This window comes from Scomber scombrus, chromosome 14 (assembly GCF_963691925.1).
Source record: "Scomber scombrus chromosome 14, fScoSco1.1, whole genome shotgun sequence".
NCBI classification, from domain to species: domain Eukaryota; kingdom Metazoa; phylum Chordata; class Actinopteri; order Scombriformes; family Scombridae; genus Scomber; species Scomber scombrus.
This window is the reverse complement of record NC_084983.1, coordinates 8295138-8321014: the sequence shown is the minus strand read 5'-3', so window position 1 is coordinate 8321014 and position 25877 is coordinate 8295138. Positions and strand designations below refer to the sequence as shown.

The following is a 25877-nucleotide window of genomic DNA, read 5'->3' as shown; positions in this document are numbered from 1 at the left end:
CATTTTATCAAATATTAAAAACTCATACAGAACATGTTCTGGTAGTCAGCTGCTTTGCGTACCAGTTAGAGCCTCATCGCAACATGCTATGTTTTTGCTTGACTGAACATTATATCCTCATAATGTTAATTGTGTTGGCTTGCTGACATTCACTTTTTGCATGAGCAATGCAGGATAAGTCATATGTTTTTGGTGACTGTACAAAGTGAAGCACTAAATCAAACAGTGACTCACTGGCACCATCAACATTTTGCTTCAACCAGTAGAGGAAGAGATCTCGAGTCCACACGTCCCTGCAATGAGAGCATTTTACAAAAATAATATTTTCCATTAATCTGTTGTTTCTTAAATTCTACTTAACTCTTCTTTGTAGAACTTGTCAAACTAACAACATTTCTGCATTTTATTACAGTCAGTGTTGCTCAAAAGCCACTTCTGATAATTTCATCCATGAGGCAAGTGTTTTAGCATAGCCTAGCTAGCTAGCACAATAGGTTTGGACTGTTTCATGGTCAATAGAGTCATTTATCATTTTGGTAGACAAGTAAACAGGACAACCAACATATTTTAACTATTCCATTTCATTTATTCTGTATCAAAGTAGCATCACATTGTCAGATTTGATCACAGATTTGCTGCAACAGTGCTAAAGCTAGTCAAAGCTTATAGAGTTAGAAAGAAGAAGACTTAGAAATTACCCTGATTTCGCGGTTTCAACAGCATATATGAAAATGGTATAGTTTAAGGTTTAGTAGTCAACAAGTAAACTGGACTAACTTGCATATTTTTCATCTTTCTGTCTGTCTGATCGGTCTGATCAGCGGCAACACAGAGCTTTTGTTGTTGTTGTTATTAACAAATTAATACTTTTCTACATACGGTTTAAATAAGGTAAGATGAAAATAAAAAGTATTGAAACTGCTAACGTTAGTCCAGCAGTTAGCAGAAAATAAAGCAAATACAATACATGGCCAAACACAGCCTTGTGTTGGCCTCTCGGGGCGAAATTAGTGGAAAACTCAAGATCACCATAAGGCAAAAACCTTCACCTTTACGCGGGCTATCTGCGTGTTCTTGTTTTAATGATCCTGTGGAGAGCGTTTGAAAAGGCAGATGGGCAGGTAAAAGAACACAGGATCAAAGTCTAACTTTGGAGGCAGAGCATATGCTGTCTACGATAGTAAGCAAGTCTAATGATAAAATGTTAAAAAAGTCTATGATTAATGGGCTCACCTGAGAGTTGAAAAGAGTACTCAACCAGCACATGTTTATGCATTACTGCTGCTGCTCACATATGAAGTCTAGCTCTGGATTAGTGTGCAATCTTTCTAATAACTAATATTGTTGTGTTTTGACACAAAAACTGAAACCATAAACTAGTGCAAGTATAACTCTAGTGTCATGTGAATGGGAGCCCTCTACACTAAACATACTCACCAAACGGATGCTGCAGAGTCTCCCGTTTTATCCCCCGGGGAAAAGGTGTGCAAATGAGTGAAACCGATTTTACATCTGTCTGCCTGTCAGAAATCTGTCAGTTATTGTCAGGGGTCACCGCTTACACAAGGCTGATGCTGTCCCCAAGGATGTGTTTTACCGTGTGTGTGTGTGTGTGTGTGTGTGTGTGTGTGTGTGAGAGAGCGAGAGAAACAGACTAGAGGACAGTGAAGTGCCCATGAAATCAAACACACTACATTTTCCGTGTATAACCGTTGTCACAATCCCTCAAATTGTTTACATGGTGTTAGACTTGCGGTTATGTCAGACCTAGCAGCTTTAAATGTATTTAGTTCTGCCGTTTTGTTTGGAAGGCTTTCACAGGCTGTGGGGGGATACATATCCACGTTCACCTTGCATCCTCCTCATATTCCACCAGCTTTTAGAATTTAGCACATTCCTCTTGCTGGATATCCAACCGGTAATTTCCTCAAATATCTTGACGAGTTTGTCCTGATGGCAAGAACATGCCAAGATGTATTTGGTTTCTCTTCAGATCGCCTGCCTTCAGCTCAACATTGATTTTCACTGATTTTTTAAAAACTGATTTGTACAGCTGGATTAAATGTTTTTAGCTCATAAGTAAAACTCTGTGCCGGTGAGTGATGGTCGGGCATGTTTAAAGGGGTGGATGTATTGTGCCGCGTTTGGCAGCAAGGATTCTCGTTCCCACTCACGGCAGATGTAGGTGGTCCAAAATGAATTGGCAGCACAGATTTGTACGCAGCCTGGATCAAAATCTCCTGGTGCCAAATCTGGCCTGCACGACTTGATTTTTGACACGTTTAATCTCCAGAGAATATGACACATTATCTTCCCATTCTACCGTAAGTCATGGCCCTATCTGCTATATCTATTTCTTACCCAGAAACACTCTCACTGAACATGTTCTTTGCGTTATTCTTTGGACAAAAAAAAGGAAAAAAGTCACAGCTCTCTTTTCTTTCTGCATCTGTTCACCCCTCCTGCTCTCTCCTCCCTGAAACCATCCCTGCCTCTTGTCCTCTCTCTTCTCCTCTCTCCTCCATCTTTATGCAGATGGCGGTAGAAGGGATCACTGTTCTGAATGCAAATGAGCTCAGTGCCCTTCTCCAGCAGGCCACTATGTATCCTGCTACTTCCTCAACTCGAATGAAATTCAAACAACTCGGTAGAATAATGTAAATAAAACAAATGTTCTCTTGGATTGAACAGCGAGTTTTACGTTCTTCCTTTATCTCTCTCTCTCTTGCTACCTACCTCCTTTCTGCCTGAACTCTCCTGCACGACCAGGCTGCGAGGCAAAAACACTGTCTTACTGCTTTCCTATTTCCTCAAGACACTCCTCAGCCAAGGGCCTAAGATCCTTCATTTTTATTGCTGCTAGAGCAGCCATTTACCGTGCTCTTTATTAAAAACCATATTTCAGGAGGCAGGACGGTACAGGCGAAGATGGTACTGGAGGCTGGGGAGATGGAGAGCAGGGAGGGCGAGGACTGCATGTGCTGGGACCTGCTGCCTGGAAGCAGGGGGTTGAACCGAAGCTGTGTCTGACACCTTGTCAAGCAGACAGGCCACCACAGACATGACATACTGCAGCTTCATCCCGTTTACCGCACTGAGGAAATGGAGAGGGACGGGAGACAGCTTGCGCTCCGGCCACGGGCTCACTGAACCGAACAGAAACAACGCTGACTGAGAGATGGAGCTGCATTAGGTCAAACAGCACTGGGACAACCCAAGTTAAAAGCTCCTTCGTAGGCCAATGCATTTCACTGACCAGTAGCCCGTTAGATCACATCACCACATCACCTCTCTGCTAGACCTTAGGGGAAAGACTTCTTTCTTTTTTTTTACCCTAAAAAATGTGCTTGTTCTTATTTGGCATCATTCTGCTTTTTTTCTCTTTTTGACTTCACTGCTGAATTTCTTCCTTTCAAAAGTTAATAATATAGATCTACTTAATTCATTTTTTCATTGTTATATATTAACCATTTACGAAGCAGTTAAACAACAGCCAACTATGATCTCAGCAACATTAAGCTGTGGCAATGCTGACTGTCAGCACCTTAATACGTGAACAACTAGCGCTGATAATGACTCGTCAGGTTTGGATCAGCAGAAAACTAGCTGACAAAAATTTAGATAATGGATCAAGAAAAATTCCAAACAATTGCTGATTTCAGCCTCTCAGACATGATGATTTGATACTTTTCTCATGTTTTAATACCTTAAATTTTTGAATTGCTAGTCTGACAAAACAAGACTTCACTTTGGGCACTTTGGGAAATTGTTGTAGGAATTTGATGAAATGAAAAATGATGAAGATAATCCTTAGTTGCAGCTCTGTACACAAACATACCTTATGTATGTACAGTAGCACACATTTAAGGAGTTAAGGGAACTTCATTTGATTATCTAAGTAACTTTTTTCCACATATTCATGCTTCAACTCCTGTTGGTATGGTGCCTATCTAAAGTTTCAGGGTGTAGTGTGATGGCCCGTTACACAGCACAACTATCTGTTGGAGTGTACATTATCCTCACTTATAGTTTAGCTCTTTATTGGACATTAGAAAAGAATGAAATCAGAGCGGTCTCCATTAAACGGGCAAGGTGGGGTTTTAGAGTGGTGCTAAGTAGTTGGGAAGTGCTGACAAGATGGAGGACTAATGTGCCTTTCTATCCATTACCGGTCCGTCTACCTGACTGCACTGTAGCCCAGGACCAACTACCGGATCATCGACAACTATGGCAGGAAGTGCTCTCTGGATCAGGCGCCTACACGGTGGTACTGGAAGGATGCAGCAAATCCATTCAGCATTGATCCTCTTCCATTTAGACACAAGATAAACATTTTATATCAGGAAACCACATTCATTTAGAGGGACGGCTGAAAATGCAGCATTATAATGGCAAAGTGCAGTAATGCCAAGTGTCTCCTTCATCAATAGATGCAAAGCTCTGTGAAAAGGGTGTATGTCGTCACTTCACTGCAAGCTTTACAGCAGAATGGTAGAAACAGACATGTCAGCAGCACACTAGCAAAGTGATAAACCCCTTGGCAACCCAACATAAAGTATTCTTCAAAATGGAAGACTGCAACGCCTCCCCACCGCTGAGCAGGGAACATGCTGCTGGGAGAGTGTGAGCAGTACAGCAACAGATCATAAGGGCGCTGTTAACATGCTTTGTGTAGCGTGTGTACGTTTTAATGTGTCCTGGGCTGCGAGTGTGTGAACGTGAGAGTGTTTTAATAGCTTTCTCGAAGACGTGAATGTGTAGACAGTGACTGAGAACGACACAAAACGCAGTGGAAGTTGCGAGCTGATGGAAAGCTCTGCTGACAGAAACCAAGAAAAAACAAATTAATGGGATCCTTATCAGTTAAGACTTACAGGGGTTGACGCGTCAGGGCGTCGGTCGGTCACTGTGATAAAAGCTTGTTATTGGCTGCGCCCTATGGAGCATTTAACTGGCGTTGCCATTAAAGCTTAATGTGGGGCTCCTCTTTGACCTTGGTGAGGGGAAACCCTGTCACAAGCCTTCACAGGCCGTGTAAATATCAAAAACAGCAGGAAAGAGACATCAAGCTCCAGGTTCTATGCCAGCATTACTGTGCAGAATGTGCATATGTTGCTACATGGATTCTGGAGTGATTATCTGAGCCTGCCCGGTTTTAAAAGCATACAGTAGTCTCATGCAGGGACTTTTTTGCTGTAGGACTGCAACACTGACCTGAGCTGGAGCAGGACACACAGTATCTTGGCACTCTGTTCCTTTTTCTGACCCGAAAAGAGTGATGGCTTGATTCTGCCCATTGATTTTTCTTTACAAAGCAGCAGTGTGTCAGGACTGATCGGGAGAAGGGTTGAGGAGAAGTGGCCTCTGGGGTCATTTACGAGGCAGTCCGTGACTAGATCCTAAGCAGTTAAAACAGATGAGTTTTGGGAGGGGGTATATTTTCAGGAACCAAGAATCCTTGTAAACATTTTAAGCCTGTTGTTGTCCTTTTTGTTTTTCTACAAATGCAATCTTTTTTCAATTTTGTCCTCTGTGTCTCCCCTTTCCTTTTTTTCTAAACCTCAGGTCCGCTCACAAAAAAACAAGACGAGTCTACAATGAACAGACCAAGGGATGAAGGTATTTTAATTGCATGTTTTTTTCCTCTTTGTGCTCCATTTTTCAATCTCCACGGGGGTTGTTTTGTTTGTATCCTTATTAATAATCATCTTGCTCTCATCACTCTATGTGCACATCACACTGTCCTCTCATGTAAGTAGACATAAACAGGAAATAGATGCACACAAATCTGCCATGGCTTCTAATACTGCTTTTTGGGTGCGTGTAGGCTAATTGACTTTCATTTCTCGGTGGCTACGCTGATGTTCTGACTATCCTATGTGATGCATCAGTGAAAATCAATACTTAGTCCTTTTTCACCTTTTATCCCTGCAATAAAGTCCCTTTTTGTCCGCATACAGTCATAATTTTATAAGTCTTTTCTCCTATTCCTCATTTTTAAAGTAGGATTCTGCATTATCATCAAGTTTACTGCAGTCAAAGAGAGATGCTCTTGCTACTCAAAACAGATGCGGCCAAAATCTATGCAGACACGTTGTGCATCTGTTTCTGTACATATGCCCAGACACACTGTATATTACATAGCATTATGCACACATAGAGTGCATTACATCTCCATTTGTGCATGCGGGCCTACTCGAGCACAGTGCATGTGCAGATCTACGCTTGAGTGCATGTGCTCTAATTTGTGCCAGTGTGCGTGTGTGTGTGTGTGTGTTTGTATTTTGAGCTCTGTGCTATTTGGGTATTCAATTCTCTCTCTCCCTTGCATCTCTAATTGCTATGGTTTAAAAAGAGACAGATGTAGCTAATCCAATTGTGTGGTTTCTTAACGGTGAAAACAGAAGGAAGGATTCATGCAGGATTGTCAAAGAGAGGAGTGGAATGATAGAATAGAGATGAAAGAAATAGGAAAAGCTGAGCACTGCGAGAGCACCGGGGAGGGCAATGAGGGAGAGAAAAGGGATGGGGAGGGGGGTGTAGTCATAATGAAGACAAGTGCATGATGAAATGACATTTATAGAGCTTTGAAAGTGAGAGAGATGTGGAAAAAAGAGAGAGTGAGAGGGTGGATGAGAGAGCTTGACATTTATGCCGACACCTGATGGATCTTGACAGGATCAGAAGGTTCTCGGTTAGGGCTGAATTCCTCACTTAATTGCTGAGGTATGGATCGGATGCAGGTTCCGAAATGATGCAGGTTGAAAAATACTATTTTTGGGGGTTTTATTTAAGTATTTGCAAGAAACTGCACTGCTCGGGTGTGGGTTTGGGTGCAAAAACAATCAAAGTGCTGCGTCAGGAGAAAAAACTTTTACACCCAAATCAACTGAGGTTCCCATAAGAAAATGAATGAGAGAGGACGAGAGGAATGAGAAAGTAGGAAGGAGGCAGCTTCTATTGGGAAGTAAGAGATACTGAGAATAGGTGTGAGATGGTGGTGGTGGTGGTGATGGTGTGTGTGTGTGTGTGTGTGTGTGTGTGTGTGTGTGTGTGTGTGTGTGTGTGTGTGTGTGTGTGTGTGTGTGTGTGTGTGTGTGTGTGTGTGTGTGTGTGTGTGTGTGTGTGTGTGTGTGGTTAGGAGACAGTGAGCTCCCTGTTTGGCCATGTGGGCCTTAGTGAAACCCTTTCACCCTGTGACCCTGCACCCCTAATCACCCCTTTATTTGTGCTCTAATCATGGTCACACAGACAGCACTGACTGAAAGTGCAGATGATGTAATATCACCAGTTTGTTAACATCACCATTGAGTGCTTTTAAGAATGACATATTAATTTCTAACTCATATAAATCTCTTCATCACTGGTTTTGCACTTTAAAAAAAATAGTATTCTTTTTTTTTTATATACCTGATGAACGTCTAAAGCCCCAAAATGTTAGAATAAAGCATGCACAGGTAGTGAGATAGTGCGCAAGACGTTTTCTTCTTTTCGGTCCAGTTGGACCTTTCTCCTTTCCACCTTTCATTAAGGTATTGTAGGTATGCATGAGCTTTTTATCTTTTATTCCAAAATGAATGGATTTTTTAATTTCCATTTATTTTTTTAGGCTTACTCTGCCTTTATTGGGCTTAACAAATATTTCATTTTGGAATTTTCTTTTAGGGGTTTTAATGGTTCTCAATTAGTAGAAAAAAGATTTTAAGTTAATTTTTGGAGTGAAATATCCCAGTTTATCCCTAGTTTATATACAGAAATAACCTTGATGAACTTGAACACTATATGTTTATGATTATTATGACAATGATTATTATATTTAATTATGTGTGTTCTCAACTTAAGGATTTTCACAATTTTTAAAGTTTGCCTTAAAACTATATTCAGGAGCCAAAATAATCATTGAAACAGGTTTTTTCTTGCTGTAATGATTCCTCCTGTTCATACTGACCATTAGAAGATCCCTTCATAATGAACGTATAATAGAAGTGATGGCTAAAATATACAAGCCTCTTTCTATTCAAAAATGTATTTAAAAGTTTATTGAAGGATAATATAACGCTTCAGTCATCCGTATTGGTCAAATTAAGTAGATATCCTTACAGTCTCTCAGTGCCTCTTTCTGACACTATCCTTTTACCACAGCTCAACAGGGAAACACAAAAAGGGAATTTGATGCTAAAAAGACTCCAAATGTGGAAGATATCCACTTGATATGACTAACTCAGACTGTTGAAGCCTCATATAAGCTTCACATCAACTTTTAAATGACTGTGTGGACACATTTTGGATTTTGGCCCAAATCACTTACACTGAAGCATTTGAAGAGGATCTTTTAATAGTAAGTATGAACAGGAGGAATGATTACAGCAAGGAAAACCTCTTTCACTGTTCATATGGTTCATATGTTTTATGACAGACATTGAAAAATTGTGACCCTGTCCTTTAAATGCATAAATGAGTCTGAAAACCTCTACAGAGCTGTGGTGGCTGAATGTTAACTGAATCTTCTTTAGCTGATCATAGCTAAAATTGTTGAAATGTTACTACATAACCATTTAACATGCATCAACCTTTTAGAAAACCAATGAAAGAAAGCGTCAATGGGAAGATACATTCCCTGGTCAAGTCTGGTGAAGCAGAAGCACACTTGAAAAGGAGGCACCCTTTTAAATACACAATGCGTGATCCAAAAGTAAACAAGAGGCGCCCCGCCACCTCTTAAAAACACTCCTGTCAGACGTATTGACAGTAGACACAGTAACACTAAGTTATTTTGTTGCTTTACAGGTAGTTTTACATCATGTATCTTTACATCTCAGTAAACACAGCAGTAATTTAACAGTAAAAACAAAATACTGATTGAGACTTTAAAATGGCAGCTACAGTATATGTCATTGCACAAGTTCCTTCTCTCTGAGGGTTTCATTTGCAGATGAGGACGGCCTGCTGACATGTCACTCCTCTATACTGTCCTGGTAATGCCGGGATAATTGAACTTGTTTACATATCCTCTGGGAAATCAGCAGAGCTACAGAATACACGAGAGAAGAGAAGAAAAAGAGCAGCTCGTTGGAGTGTGGGACTGAATTTTTTATTTTTAGACGGTCTGCTTGTGTCATTCGTATGATCCATAAAAGATGCCTGCATGTGTGAAGGCAAATGTGCCATTTTGCCGTGTTCATTCTCGTGTATGTGTGTGTGCGTGCATGCGTTCAAGTGTGTGTGTGTGCGCGACTGTGAGTGACGCACCCAAGTGCATGTGTAACCTGAGATTCAGGTGGTGATGCAGGCGGGTGTGCAAATACGTGAGTAGAATTTGTTACCACGGCAACAGGCATTCAGTGAGTCGGTGCAATGGAATGGCTGGTGCAGTTCTATTAGCGAGAAGCAGTTTCCATAGCGACTCAGCATCGCAGCTGCCTATGCAAGAGTTTGTGTGTGTGTGTGTGTGTGAATCCTGTGTGAATTTGAGTGTTCATTAGCGTACCTCGCTGTGTATGACTTGCTTTGTATCATTTCATGTTTTTTCATCCTCGCTATCATGTTTTTTTCTCTTGGTGTGAACCTCACATCCATGTCTCTACCTCCCTCCCCTCTTCAGTTCTCTCACGCTGTCCTATTTTCATCCCCTTCCTCTTTCTGTCTTACCCCCCTTTATCTCTCTCTCTCTCCTCCTGTCTCTCGGTCTCCCCCATCTCTGAGCGCTGAAGCTCATCAGGGTAAACAGATGCTGTGGCTGTTATTTATGTTTCCACTTGGTCTGGCTTTCATACAAATTATCCACAGGCCCTGCACAGTGCAGACGCTCAGCCTAACTGGGCTGCACTGGCAGCTCTCTCAGCCTTATCCACGCTCAGACACTCAGACCATACCACAGACGCTAGGAGAGGGGGGTTTTGGTAAGCGGGGATGGGGGGGGGGGTCAACCATAGCAACACACTGATGGGCACAAAGACACCAATAACAGAGAGGGCATCAGAACTGGCTGCACCATTTGCTCCACACATGGAGGGGAATAACAGTTTGGGAAGGTACCATCACTGCATAGGAAAGGGGAAACTGACATCACAGAATAAAATATAGAGGATAAGCCCAGTGTGGCAAACTTGAAATACTTGCGGCTAACTTAAAGGCAGCATACTGAAAATGCTACATACTTAGTTAGTATTGTCATCTTCTTTTTTCTCATGAATCACTGGCTGTAGGAGGACAGAAAATGCTGCATATGGATCTTTTTACTTAGAGGACTGCTGCAGTAACACAAGCCAGAGCTGTCAGATTAAAGTGGTAGCCTACCTGTTGCCTGTGGAGTCTTAAGCTGAACAGGAACTGACATTGTGGTAAAGAATTAAAAAAAATAACAGACAGCATTATTTATCTGTGTAATGCAGATATTCGGGATCGTCGTAAGAAGCCGGTGATGCTGTTCATCCACGGCGGCTCCTACATGGAGGGCTCAGGAAACATGTTCGACGGCAGCGTCCTTGCCGCTTATGGAAACGTCATCGTGGTCACCATGAACTATCGGCTTGGTGTGCTCGGTAAGTGCGATGTGCCACATTATCATGTCACTTTCTTTCAGAGATCAGAAGTGTCCAAACAGGTTTTTATAGTTGTACTCTATCAAAATACTGTATGTGATTTAGAAATGATGGCCCAAGATGTAAATTCAAGTCATAAATCACTCCCACTTGTAAACAAAATGTCCATGAACACCATCGAGGGTTTCATGTCACTGGGTAAAAGTAAGTTCAAGAAAGTATCCTTTTTGATCATTTCAGTTGTAACTCAAGGTAGACGTTACTTATTAAAACTTAAATCAAGCAGAGACAGTTCCTATAAGTTTCATGAATATGCCATCTTTGTGAATGTCATTCCACATTCAGTGTACTTTATATAAGCATGTTGGCAACACACACAACAAGTAAAACTGAAACTGAAACTGAAAACACAACATCAGGTAACTGGTATTTCAGCCAAAAGAGATTCTTATAATATCGGAAAAGAGGTCATTTTACATCTAATATCACTTAACAGAGGGCATTAGTAGGCATCAGAGGCTGCTTTGAGTGTGTAGGAGGCACATTTTAATCAATCATTTTTAGGTTTGTCTTAAAGAGTACATATCACGCACATTTGCAGGTCTATATTTATATTCTGGGGCTCAACTGGAATGTCTTTGCATGATTTACAGTTTTAAAAACTCTTCATTTCATCTTCATGCAGCCTTTCAGTTCAGCCTCTGTCTGAAACAGACTGTTTTAGCTCCTGTGTTTTTAAGGCCTCTCTTCCGGTTAGCCCACTCTGTTCCGATTGGCTAGCTTCAGGAAGCTGCGTCACAGCCGATATCCGGACTTTAAACAAATTAGGAAATAAACTATAGTAGAAGGATTTCAATACTCATTTTAACACAAAATGTCAACTTCTCAAATACATCCATACATATTCAAACTGAAGTCTGATCTGTAGTGATGAGTGAAACAAAGCACTGAAACAATATGAAGCAATTGCAATAAAAATGGTTCAAAGCATTTCATACAGTCAAAATAGAGCCATCTGCTGGGCAACTATTGTTATTACACTTGTATGGCTGAATTAAATCTGAGTTAGAATATAAGCGCTCTTACCGTTTTTTGTATTTTTATTTTGTTCAGTGAAGTCCATATTATTAAAACTCATCATGTTTCTCTTATCAGAGTGTGCAGCTCTGTTTTTAGATATCATGTCAGATCGAGAAGCGCACCCCATATCCAAAATCAGCACGACACCTCTCCAATACGAGCGTGATGTAACTAGGCCTCATTTGGGCTGGTCATGAGTTTTGACATGGTGAAGTGAGGCATGGAAGCCTCTTGCTGTGATACTTTCGCTTTGAAAGGTCGATACTGTTTCAAGTACTTTGTTTCGAGCGTAACACTACTGATCTGAAATATACAAATGGACAACACGATTAACTCATGGAAAAACATTGGTAACAACCTTAGCAACCAAAGCTAGGGAACAGATAGCCATTTGTGGACTTGCACAACAATTTGAGAGTTTGTTGACAAGGTAACCATAGAGAACGGAGCCAAAAGCCATCGCAAACAGAGCTTTCAGGGCAGGCTAAAGCCCTGGCTTTTGACTTTTCTACTTATATTTACTACTACTTATAATTTTGGAACTTTGATCCTGTTTAGCATAGAAATCTGACATCATAACACTATATAAATAACAGAATGGCCCCTTTAAGTTACAGTGCTTTGGGGAAACAGTACTTCAAGTGAAGAAGGTTCTTATCTTTCTTGGTGTCTTAAAGACTTGATCTAGCCTGAAGCATCTGGAACTGTTGAACCTTGGACCTGAACCCCATTTCCACCAAATTTCTAATTACATTACATTACATTTGAAATTAATCAAATCCAAACCCAACCTGAAGCTTTACCCACAAAAACACAACCTGAACTAGAGTATTGGGGAATTTTCAGGTCAGATAGCAGCACCCTCACATACAGCTGTTTTCACCGACTTTTACAGACTGATTTGGGACCATGAAGCATGTGTATGTACAATAACAGCCTTTGTACCCTCGAACAGTCATGATACGTTTTCTCACAGTCTTGTAAATGTGAACAATGAGGTCTACTTAATCCTGAGATATAATTTGTGCTATTAGAGTCGCTCAGACTTCACCACTTAAACCTGTAACTGTGAGCTAAATGTTATTTTTGTGCAGCAGGCATTTCATTAAAAAAAGGCCCAAACAAGTGTATTTACTGTGTTCACCTCACCTGAAAATTACATTGTATGAATTAATTCATTATTTGTATTAATGTGCACATCTCCAGAGAAAACTGCCAGGATCTGACTTCTTTAGAGACTCCGTCGACCACTTAGTGCCTTTGGTGTACATTCAACCATTGAGAAACTGAATTGAAATGTGCGTCTGCTGCTTTCAGTGTATTTTTGGATTAAGGGGTATTCTGTTTGTCCATTCTGTTGAAGCTTTGCCGTGCCTGCATGGCCTGTGAGTGTGGGCTGCCTTTTGTCTGTGTGTGTGTGTGTGTGTGTGTGTGTGTGTGTGTGTGTGTGTGTGTGTGTGTGTGTGCGTGCGTGCGTGCGTGCGTGCGTGCGTGCGTGCGTGCGTGCGTGCGTGCGTGCGTGCGCGCGCGCGCGTGTGTTTGCTGCCAGCCCTTGTGCCGCTGGAAATCAGTGGACTTGAGTATTTACATTCACCGTCATCTTTTGGAGGTGTTTGCACACAGACTATCTGTGTCAGTCATTGCGGTTGCCAGGTTGGGTAATCAGATCTTGTTTATTGCATCACGCCTGTTTCAACATATCAGAATAATGATAAACAGAGAAATGGGAGTAGTTTAGGATGCCGTCCAAGAATTGCAGGGAGTATTAACAGAGGGTAACATAATCTAGGCTGTTATTGACAGTGGCAGTGGAGAGGCACCGGGACAAGGACAAACTATGGGTTTGTGAAACAAGGCCCTGGACCTGCAGCTTCATCCTGCTCCATTTCAGCTCCTTATGTGGTCTTTTTCACAGCTGTCAGACAAAATCATGACCATTAACAAGTCGAACATGAATTCAGCTCACAATTTGAAATCAGGTTTGCTGAAAGTTGTATTAAATTACACGCTTATCCAGAAGGCTTCTTTGTTTGCTCCCTTTACCGACATGTCGACCTTGTTTCTAAAGCATAACCCTGGCCCGATTTACATCCATATTGTTGCTGTGATTCATGTTGGGAATGTCTGAAGTGCACTCGTGCGTTGTACAGTGTGTGTAGTTCACTTAAACCTACACATGCAATCATTAAATCACATACAAAATACATACACATTGAGGTGGAGAGCGATCCTGCTGAATGATTATGAGGGATGACGCAGTGTCCTCGATTCCTTTAACATTGTTGGAAATTTTGGTATGTGGGCGAATATGTGCTCTCTCTCTCTCTCTCTCTCTCTCTCTCCCTCTTTCTCTCTCTCCCTCTCTCTCTTTCTCTCTCACTCCCAGATATGCTTTAAATGGGTTACTGTACTAAGGCGATTATCCTTGTGTATGTGTTTGTATGTTTGTGTAGCATAAGCGTACATGTTTGCCTATGTGCACACCAATTTTCTCCCTGTGCATGTGATAGTGTGTAAGTTAGTCTGTGTGTGCGTGCTACTTGGTTGTGTGCTGTGCGTAAAATATATATATGAATAATGCACCATCCTTCTGAATTTTTAATAGCGCTCCTCTCTGACACTGTGAATTTGAGACAAAGTGAGAAACACAAGCATACCGTATTTTAATAGTTTTATGTCCTAATCTTTAGTATTATCCTGTACTTACACACACACAGAAGCTTACTCATGCCAACCTCATTTCATACAATGCCTGCGCCTTTAAGAGAGTGATAGGGAGTCAGGAATAAGGGAAGAAGAGAGAGCAGGGAATAGAGACAGATGAGCGAGGGAGAATCATAGAGAGACAGTGAGGGAAAAGGAAACAGAAGGGGGGAGATGGGAACAGTCTAAAAATAAACCATCAGAAATGCTTTTTTAAATCTGCAGCGAGCAAAGTATTCATTCAAACAACTCCTCATGCAGTGTTACCAAAGCACCCTTGCGTTTGCGGTGACGCCTTATGCTTAGACTCAATATATACACACGTCATTTTTCCAGCAATTGATACACTGTCTGAAAATGTTGTATTAATTTATGATGCGCCCTGTCGTTGTGGAATAAAATGGGTGAATGAGAAGAAAATGTCTGCTGCACGCTGCCTGGTTCAGAGGTTCGGTGACAGTTGAGATTTCAGATTGCTGTTCGGCTCACCTTCTTCTACCTTCCTCCTGCTCCAGGCCCAGAGAGCCTTCTAATTTGTGTTGCACAGCCATCTGTTCAGACTAATTAACTAATTAACTAATTAACTAATTAATGAACTCTGGGGAAAGGCCCACCATCGTGGGCTTAGAGAGTGAGAACATTTTTCACCTCAGGAAGAGAGATGAAACGCTTCTTCTGGAAACGTTTCTTTGCACGCTCTGCTTCTTACTTGTGCAGAGCAACTCAACTTAGAGTATTCAGTAGTAAATATCACCACATTTAATAACTGCAGATTTTACTCTGGATAAAACGAGTTATGAATTTAACATTTATTTGGTTCTCATCCTGCCAATATGTACTTTTCATATTTACAGTTGCACTGGATGATCCTTTTTCATTAACATTACTCAGCTACTCAACATTTGTCTCAGAGAGATAAAAATAGGTTTCAAACCAAATTAATTTTGCTCTCAATATTTTGTAAGCAAAGCAAGTTTTGTACATGCTAGCACCATAAACAATCTATTTGATTTAGGGTCTACTGATAAGATTTTTAACCTGTAAACACAGCGCTCATATTTCCAGATTAAAAAGTTTAAACGGTGTACATGTTAACACATAGCTGCCTTTGTACACATCAAGCTGACACTGAGCAACATCAGCATTAACTTGGATTAGCACTCATTTAAATACCTGGGACCAAATTTAGCAGGTCCCAGGCATGTGTCCATGCAAAATGTTATTCTGATGAAAAAGTTTAAAGAAGAAAACAATTAGAAATGTTTTTGCTGGACTCATCGCTGTAGTGAACTAACATGAGTGCAGAAAATAGTTCTGGTCAGCTGTCAAACGTCCTGTTACTGCCTCCTGACCCTTTTTTGCAACAAATTAACAACTTTGTTTATGCGGGCATGGGCCATTATAAGCATTCATTTAGAATCGCTTTAGCTCCTCAAGGAAATATCTGTCTCGTTCTGCTAAATGCTCCACTATGTTCCCCAGCCAGATGCTAACTTTGTGTGTTGTTTGGTGCAGGGTAGCTAGCATACAGTGAATTTATGAGAGCTTCTTAACTGAAAACAGCTGCCTGCTGTGGCTGGGAACAAGATTGACAAGAGCACTAAGACTCAACCCAAACAGTGAAGTTGTGAAGCTGTGAAAACCAAAGCAGTGAGCTTAGAGATGCTAAAAGGCTCCAGAGAGATGCACAGTTGAGTGATAATTCTCTCGGGGCTCATCACTACAAGTGGCCTCTTTCACAGTACACTTTGTCATTTCATCCATTATTAATATAGAATTATTGAGAGCAGCTTCAAGGTTGAAGCCTTGTTTAGTTGCCTATATTTATTGTGTGAGTGTTTAAAAACTTGAGCACATGTAGTACAACACTTTTTGTAACAGATTGTAGCATTAAGGACAGCTTAATTGAATTAGAACATACTGCAGTAAAAAAGAAATGTAATAAACCACATAAATTTGTAATACATTGTTTAAAATGAATAGAAACATATTTATAATCTTGATATGGAATATCTCAAGCTAAAAAGTTGTGTAGTAAACCTTCATATATAGCCGATTAATGTCCCTCATGTTTAATATTTTATTTCAATATAGTATTAATTAATAAAGCCTATAATCACCTCATATTCTTGTAATTTGGACATAGGCTGTTCAATACTATTAATTGTACCACAATAACACATAATGATAATGATTATTTTTTATATTTTACAGTTCTATCCTGCCAGCTTGTTGCAGTCTAGTTAGTTGGTTTGCCCATCAAGTACAGATTGATCAACAAAAATGATGTATCCAAAATGTTTTGCTCAGGTACCCTGTTTGTAACACACAAGTAAACATAATTTTGTGCATTATTCAATAAACCTAATTTTACAACCCCATTCACATGAGAACATTTTTGGCACAAGCCAAACAGTGTCGGAACATCCACAAATATCACTTAGCTCAGTGAACCTTGGGAATCAGTTCAAACTGTGTTGCCCATCGCTCTCAAAAACATCCCTTTAAATGTGACATAAACAGTATTTTTAGCCAACACAGATTTTGCTGTCAATTAATTTCAGCCTGCTGCCTTCTCACAACTCAGCTGTTGTTAAATACAAATGAAACACACCTCCCACTTCCTGCACAGAGACACTTTCTTCCCACTCTGCAGACAATCATGAACACCCTTATTTTTGCCTATGTAGTCCACTGACTGTGATGACAGCTCAAATCATTCTTGCTTTTGTGTCATTTTGATTGTGGCTAGGCTTAACATGCAAATTTGAACCTACAAAATGAATTTAAAGATTAGAAATTACTTTTTCATTTTGAAGAAAGCGCTTCAGTGTGTTTGTTACATTATCTGCTATCTGGGCCTATTTGCATGTGTGATTTTGATAATCTGATGAGGTGATAAAATTACTGTTTTCAAGGACTGGTGCTTCACCCTTAGAGCATTGATTAATTGGCACATTGACTCAAACTGACATCATTCTACCTCCCAGGCTGACAAGATGCACAACTGGACCAATCAAACACAAGGAAGACAATTAACGCAGCTATTCATACTTAATGCTCAACATCTTACACACCACAAAAAGAGTCAAAATCATACTCGGATTTCAAGGTCTCCAGTAGGACTCGGCCGATACTGGATTTTTCGGTGCCAATGCCAATACTGGTATAAAGGAGTAAAAAATCAATAATTTTATATATAATTAATATGTACATAAACATAATTTTTTTGCATGATCCCTTATATATAGTTATCAAACACTTGTGACAAAGATATGTAATGGAGGCCATGATATTTTACAGTTTAACAATAAACTTTATTTTATAAAATTACATCAGTGCACTAAAACAGCAAACTTCACTGGAGATAATTATAAATAACTATAACTAACTAAATAACAAAAAAAAAACATATAACAAATAAAACACGTACATATATATTTAACTTAAATTAAGAAATGAATACGACTCATTAATAACCTCTAGTGTCACCAGTAAGTAGAGACTGCTAGTATAACATCCACATTAGAATAATTAATACTGCTAATGTGCTGTAATAAATGTACAATTATGGCACATTAACCATCACATGAAGAGTTGCCTGGATTTGTGTAACACTAAATATGATTAATGAATATGTATCATGACTTAAAACTGTTTTATTACTGTACCATTAAGATCATAATTTAAAGTTCTGTGTGCAAACAAGACTGGTTTAATGTTTTGAATCCATTTAAGATTATCAGTTTTTATTCTCTCTGTTTTGATCAGTGATCAGTTGTTTCTCAAATGGAACTTTCTCGAGGAGCTTTACAACGTCTTTGTGGCAGTGTGACGTTTGAAGCATTGCTTTTCAAATTAGCATGACAGCTCGGTTTTATTGCTCAGCTTGGTACCATTTGAATGGACCTTTGAGGGTAAAAATTGAGTGAGATAAGTAAGGTAATAAATACAATGACATTGGAAGCCTATGGGCGGTGTACTGAAATCACATTAGTTCAGCAGGAAGAAGCCCGATTACAATATAATTTCATTTCTGGGTATACTTGACATACAGAGTGATATATAATTGAAATGGACCTGCCAGCAGGTCTTCAGATTGAGCTTCCAGTGCCAACAAGGAGATTTAACAGATTCCTGTAAAAGATTTTGATCATCCAAGAAGAATGTGAAGAGGTGAAGTACAGCGGGTCTTTAAATCAAAGAATGGAAATAATCATACAACACTTTTATACTGTGGGGAAAAAAGACGATTCAGACTTACAGTCAATTATTATTATAAAAAATCACATTATTTTTCAAGCAGACCTTTTAAAAACTTTAGATGGTAAAATTAGATGGTACCAATACATTTTGCATACATTAGAGAGAGCATTCTTGTTGATTATGTCTTTTCCTATTCATCTACAGTTACATCCACGCACAGTTGATAATCCCCAAGGTTGCCTCACAAAACGGAGTGGTCAAATCTACTTCATTCCAATCATCAAAACAGATTTTCTTTATCTTTAGTCTTCAGTGAGCAGGAGACATTGACCATCTGCTGACATGTTTTTTCTCTACTCTACTTTTTGCTTGATTAATTTAGTGACTCATATGTACAGAAGCATTGTGTCGTTTCCGCTCTTCAATCATATTTTCTGTGTATACTGTATAAAAACGGCAATATCTCCCCTCTGATTTTTGACATCTCTCATCATATTCCGTGTGACGTCACGATGAAATTATATAATCCGTCCTTCAATGTATTCCTTTCACCTCTCATGTCATTTAGGATCTGACAGTAGCTTTGGGTAATATTTAGTTTAATACCTTTCTTATGTCTCTGGATTTTATTTTATTTTTTCTCTATCCCTTTTTCTCTCCCCCGCCTCGCCTCCCTCCCTCTCCTCTTGTTATTTCTTCTCTGTTCACAGAAATATGTTCAGTGACCCACTGCAGTCATTCTGCTCAGAAAATATGACTCTGCAGATGCATGTTCCTGTCTCAGCAGTCACACAGTCAGATAACTGACCGCACTTTAGCTCTGAAACGTGATTTTGTGAATGGTGCAGGCGGTCAATAACAGATGAACTAAATAAATCTTGTTCACTTGATAGTATTAACATACACTAAATCAATACTACACAAAATATTGAACAACCTCTTGATGTGGAACTGCTGCCATTTTTATACCTATCTTGTCTTAAAATGAATTTTTTTGTTGTTGATACATGTCTGTTTCACTGCACTAGTACATTTTACAGTTGTAGATTCAATACAAAATCAATAAGGGATAATGGCTTTTACTATGACCTGTCTAATCAGTGTACATTTGAGGTGCTCCTACTATTTTTTGCATTTGGTGTTAGTGTGTATTATGCTTTCACGATTTAATAAAACATACTTTTTTCTACCTTTGTCAGGGAAGATATGTGAGAGGAAGCAGCAGTTATTATCGGGTGTACCTGGGGGACTTTCTTATAGGACTCTGCGTGATGCAACGTATTGTAAATGTTTCTATTTCAAATTTCCCTCCATCAGTTGCTCACTACTCCTCATTTCGTTCCACTGTCTTCAGCCTGTATCTTTACTTAAAGGTTGATGACTCTCCTCACAGTTCCTTGGCCGTTACCTAAAGCAAGTGTTGAATATGCATGAGTTCAGCCTCATAAACTGCTGCTCTCAGCGCTAAAGTCAGTAGGAAGCCCAACTCAGCAGATGGGGGGGTGGAGGGGGGTGGTGGGGGGGATCAGAAAGAAAACTTACTGAGAGAGAAAGAGAGGAGAAGAGGGAATTTGTTTGACTTATCTTCAATGGTGGACGATAAACTAAATTTCCTCTCTTCATGTTATCCTTGCATAGAAAACTGCAGGAGGCGCCAGTCTGTACGTTGACTTGTTTTGTGTGCGTGTTTGTGTGTGTGTGTGTTTGTGTGTGTGTGTGTGTGTGTGTGTGTGTGTGTGTGTGTGTGTGTTTGTGTGCATGCATGCAGCTGTTTGTGTACTTGAATGTGTAAGTGCTTAAATGTGTGTATGCAAGTGCTTTTGTGTGTCTGTCCATATCATTTTGCCTGAAGCTCTGGACAGTTGCCAGGCAACTGTGGCAGGAAGCTCGGCACTCGGCCGGCCAGCCACACAGCAGACGTGTCCACATGCCTATGGTTTTTATAAGAGGCACAGGTCAGCGTTGATACGTTAGTGGGTCAGAGTCACATCAGGCTAAGAGCCAGTCATTTGCTGGGCTGATCTAAGGATAACACGATTACACAGTAACTACAAACTACAGCATATATTGATTACTGGAAGTAATCCTCTCAAGGATATATTTCTGCTATAACACTTATATGATTGAAGGTAACAAGATTTATCTATAAGCCAATTTATGTATGTTTTTAATAATCCATCCAACACTAAACACTGCACCGTGGAAGTGGAGAGCAGCTTTTTTCTTATAAATTTGGGAATCTTATTATCTCCACAATTTAATTATACTTTGGTTTGTTGTGATCATTATGTCAGTATCATTGGATAAGAAGAAGTTCTCTCAAGGATGGGTCAGTATTTGTGATTGCATATTTTGCAACTACCAGACTTTCTAAAGCTTTACTTTGTCTCTCAAGATAAATGGCTTTCATGTTGCACTGGGTAAATGCAACATCCAGACCAAAAAGAAAAAAAGGTCTTTACATCGTTTGGTAGATGATCCAGATAATAGTACAGACATATGGCAAAGTTGCTAAAGTTTTATTTGAATCTATTTTTAATCATCACTATTCATATAAACATACTTGAGAATAGAGTTATTGAAAAAATATGAGGAAGTCAAGAGGCTAATAAATTAAAAATCCTATACATGTTGGCAGCTAATCACATGATCAGTATGAACAGGTAGTAGTCACATGATTAATGCTCAGACACAAATTTAACCCACAAATGACAATGACCAAAAATGTTGTATAAGGATGAAACATTACAAACAAAAACAAAATAAATGAATAAAAACAAAAAAAAAATACAAAAATACAAAATATATGTAGTAAAATGATAATAGTTAGGAGCAGTTACTTAAAGATGACAGGTTTCCTAAAAGGGCTCCATACTCTATAGAACTTATTCACAGAGATTAAACTCAGAATTCTGACTTAAAACTCAAATAAATTTTTCCACATGTGGCCCTAATCCTCTTCGGTAGGTGAGGGAGAGTTTGCATATGATCCATCTAAACTTAGAATTTAGTGGGAAATATAAATTTGTTTCTGCCTCAAAGCATTTCTTTTTAAATGCAGCAAAAGAAATTATTTCTCCTCTAATGTATGCTCCCCTACAGCTTTACTGAAGACATCACCAAGAACACAAGTATATTAATCTGAGTGGAAATAAGGGCAAGAAAGTGGTCTAATCTCCAATGCTTCCTTGTAAAATTAGAAATTGGGAAAGCTAGTTCAAGAACAAGAAGTGAGTGGTCTGAGATTACGAGACTTTGATAGGCACGTGATCTTAAGTAAGGAAGAAAAATAATCCATGAAAAAGTAGTCTATGTGGCTATAAGTCCAATGCACATGAGAGAAAAAGAAGTACTCTCTGCCTGTAGGGTGTAAAAAACGCCATGGGTCAAAAAGACCGTAATCTAAAAGGAAAGCTTTAATGAGTGTAGCGGATTTACTAAGAGAGGTGGGCTTGGGGGAGGAGCGGTCTAAGACTGCATCTAAGAAACAGTTGAAATCCCCTCTGAGAATTAATGAGTGAGAGTTCAAATCGGAGAGCTGGGAGGAAAAAAAATCCAAATTTGGAGCATGCACATTTAGCCAGAGTCACAGCCTTGCTATAAAGTTTTCCCAAGATAATAATAAAAACACCCTGCAGAGATAGTATTGGATGGTGTGAATGTTATACTCCTTCCAATGAGAATAGCTATGAAAATGTTGCCAATACCATCTATTGTCCAAGTCAGCATCAAGTGGGTCTCTTGAAGAGAGGCCATGTCTGCCCTCAACTGCTTAAGGTGAGCCAAAACTTTAGTCCTTTTTACTGAATGATTTAGTCCCTTAATAATCCAGCTAAAAAAATTGAGATAACCAGCCATATAGGTCCATAAAGAGCCAGAAGAAGTGAAAAGGCAGCAAAGCTTCACTACGCCACCAACAATGCGTGAAAGTAGTAGCTCCGACAAAAAAGAATAGACAGACTGCAAAGAAAAAATATAAACAGAGAGGCAAAAAAGAAACTGAAAAAAAATACTATAACAGAACCAATGGTAAATCTTAGTCTACCCCTCCTCCCACATCCCACCCTTCTATTCTCCACCAATCCCCTTCCTGTATCCAAACAGAAGTAATGCTGAGAAAAACAGGAAATTTAAAACAACATAATCTAATCTTGTAAAGAACATTTCAACCAATCCATTAACTTCCAATCTCCGCTATATTCCCATGAAAATCAACCTTGTAATGAGGTATTTACATAGGTATTGTGCATATCACTAAACAAAGCAATACACTGTGGGAAAATAATCTATCAAATTCATTTTGCAATTGTTCCTAATAGCTTATTCTTAAATGCAAAATGAAAAAGGATCATAGCAAATAAAAGAAAGGTAACGGTACAAAAACTAAAGTGCTTTACATTCAAGAACAGATTAACAAAAATATATTGCAAGTACTTCACGCCGATCGGAAACATATTCAGAGATGTGCAAAGCAAGGAATATAGGAGGGGTAGTCAGCAAACAGCCAATACATTAAATTAAAAGTGCCAAATCTTCCTGTAAGTTCTAGATGAAGTTGGCAACGTGATAGCAGCCACTTCTTCTTTATGTTTGAAAGTGTAACACACAGTTTTGCTGTTTAAAGAAGCAAGAGATAGAGTCATTCTTTGTACTCAATATGTTGTTTCAGGACATTAGCACTGTAATCCTCATAAAATCAGATTTTGTGGTCATTGTACTCAAGATTGCTACATTTACAAGCCTCATGTATAACCAGATCTTTCATCTGGCAGCGGTGGAAGCAAATGATGACCGGGTGCAGGTTTAGGCGGAAGGCTTCGGTGGGCCCTGTTTTTATTTCAGGAGGCGTAGGGATTGTTTGTCAAAAATATCGATAAGCATCTGAGAGAAAAGGGTGGTGGGTGCAGAACTTCCACAATGTGGATGTTTTGCCTCCTGACTCTTCCTTCCAAATTGTAAAGTTTAGATTTTAGCCACTTGTTGTCTTAAGCTAACATAGAGCAGGTAGCTTCAAGTAGGTCTAAGCATTATACGGCATCCTCCGCGTGAGTTTCCAAGGAAATAATGGCCAGAAAATGTCAGTTTGGATCTTGTTAAGTTTTGTTTTCCAGAGCTCGGAAAGAGGACCTGAAGTCTGTGGCAAAGCCATTGTTATATTATTGTTAGCAGCAGTAGCCCTGCCTGAATCATCTTCTTTGGCTCTTGTTTCCCTGCTTTTGTTTGTTAGTCATGAAACTGAAATAAATGCTCTTTTTGCTGGCAGAAAAATACGTTGATATTGTAAAATTTGTAACTTGACAGTGGGAGCTAGTGAAAAATGTCCCTACTACATACTCTCCAAAACACAAATCCCCCCAGTTATGTTACTTTTAATCTTTTCCTCCTATATCCGGTGGGATATCTCTAAGTGACTACCAAGTTAGTGTCAGAAAGAGTCTATTTTTCGCTCTCATTAAATGTGAGAAATGATTATTGGCAAAATTGTGCTTTTTGTAGTTTAACTGTTGGCCAAGGTTGAACACATGCACAACAATTTTAATAATGCAAAAATATGAATAACCCCTGCATATTGTACTTGTATTTCTCAATGGTTGACAACAGTAAACCTTGTCCAAACATGAACCCCAGTGAATAACCACGTTAAAGCAAAGGATTTAGACATTGTCATATGAATCATAATTATGCTGGGTTAACCCACAGAAAACACACCAGCTAGGTTTAAAGTGTTGTTAACAGTAGTGTAAGTACAGTGAAGAGTGTGGAATGTTCCACACCGATTGTAGAAAGGTCAATTTAGTGTGTTATCATCACTGCTCTTACCATCATCATCAACATCACCACCACTTACATTATAATCATCGACAATAAAACTTAATTTGTGTTCTGTTCAACACACTTGAAAGCGTGCTGACTGTCCTTTTCTACCAGCTGTCTCTCTGCTCCCTATACTGTGCTTTACAGCTGCCCTACTTATCTCCCACTGCCCTTTAAAATATACTGTTTAATAGTGGTATAACATGTGTCTTCGCAAAGTAAACATATAGTACAGTTGACATACAGCATAGTGGTCTTGTATAGAGGAGTGCATGTTTGGTATTGTGTGCCATCCAGGTTCTGAGCAAGTCTTCAGTTCAAACCTTTAGATTGTCTGTCGAAAGCTGTTCTTTTTTCAGTGGCACCTGGAAGTTGCTCAGCATACTCAACTTGATCAATTGAAAATCAAAAAAATGAAATCCATTATGATTTTGTCATTCTGGTTTCCCTCCTGTATATCTGTAATTTGGCTTCCGTGTTCTATTCTGTACATACAACATCTATTGCCCACATCTGTCCATCCTGGGAGAATAAATCCTCCTCTTTTATATTGCTGTAAAGCCCCCTGAGGCAATTTTGTGTTTTGTGATAATTAGCCATACAAATAAAATTGACTTGACTTGAAAGCAAGTAGTAGGTGGGGTTAAAGTTAGTGACTAGCTGCTGGTGAACATAACAAAGCATTTAACTGTTAAAGAGATAGATATTTACTTCTGAAGTTGGTGGAGACCAAAAACAAAGATAAAAGGAGAGTGAATATTTGACTTAACATTCATCAAGTGGCCAGAAACACGACTCCAAACATCTCCCGTGATCCCACACTACTTCCTGACCTCATCAGCTTTAGTCTGTTGTTATTGTTTAGATTGAGACTCCTAGCAGCAAAACATTACATATTTTGCATTTAACATGAGAAAATCAAAAGCTGAGCCACACACCTTGAATATGGGGGATTTTTTTTTTCTTTTTCATCACATCCTCCACCTCCACAACCACTAATTTGATGACCATGCAGTTTTCTAAAAATAAATGTAGGTGTTTTCTAAGTATTTAATTGATCTGAACTGTGAAAAAGGTTTATAGCAACGCTGGTTGCAGGGTGAAATACCCTGCTGCTGCATGAAACACATGTTATATACTGTAATCCATTGTTATAAGAACAAAGGATTTTGTGTGTGTATATGTGTGTGTGTGTGTGTGACATTTTGTTCATTTTATTTTATCTTGTTGTGGGTGTGCACCTACTGTGTAAATGTACGTCCTAGAAGTAGGTGAAACATGCCTTCTGTTGCTCTCCTCCTCTCTGTGCAGACATGTTCTCTTAACTGTGTTGTATTTCCAGCGTGGGGTATTAAAAAATGAGTAATTTGGCAAGCTCACCGTGTGAAATCTCCTCAGACTTGCAATGAGTTGGAGGCTGAGAAGTTCCTGACAATGACAAGATGCCATCTTCTGTTTATGTGGGATTTTTATTTTTATTTTAAAGGCAATGAACGTCCAGGATTATGTTGTCCTGTGCCCCTGAATATCTAC

At 39.4% G+C, this 25877-nt stretch overlaps 1 protein-coding gene across 1 annotated transcript in view; it reads left to right on the top strand.

Annotated features, from left to right (window-relative positions):
• nlgn2b (neuroligin 2b) overlaps window positions 1-25877 on the top strand; it is a gene marked incomplete in the record, with an annotated part of 59407 nt that overhangs the window by 25768 nt on the left and 7762 nt on the right. Inside the window, 2 exon segments of the mRNA XM_062433953.1 lie at window positions 5566-5619; window positions 10392-10541. Coding sequence (XP_062289937.1) covers window positions 5566-5619; window positions 10392-10541 — 204 coding nt within the window.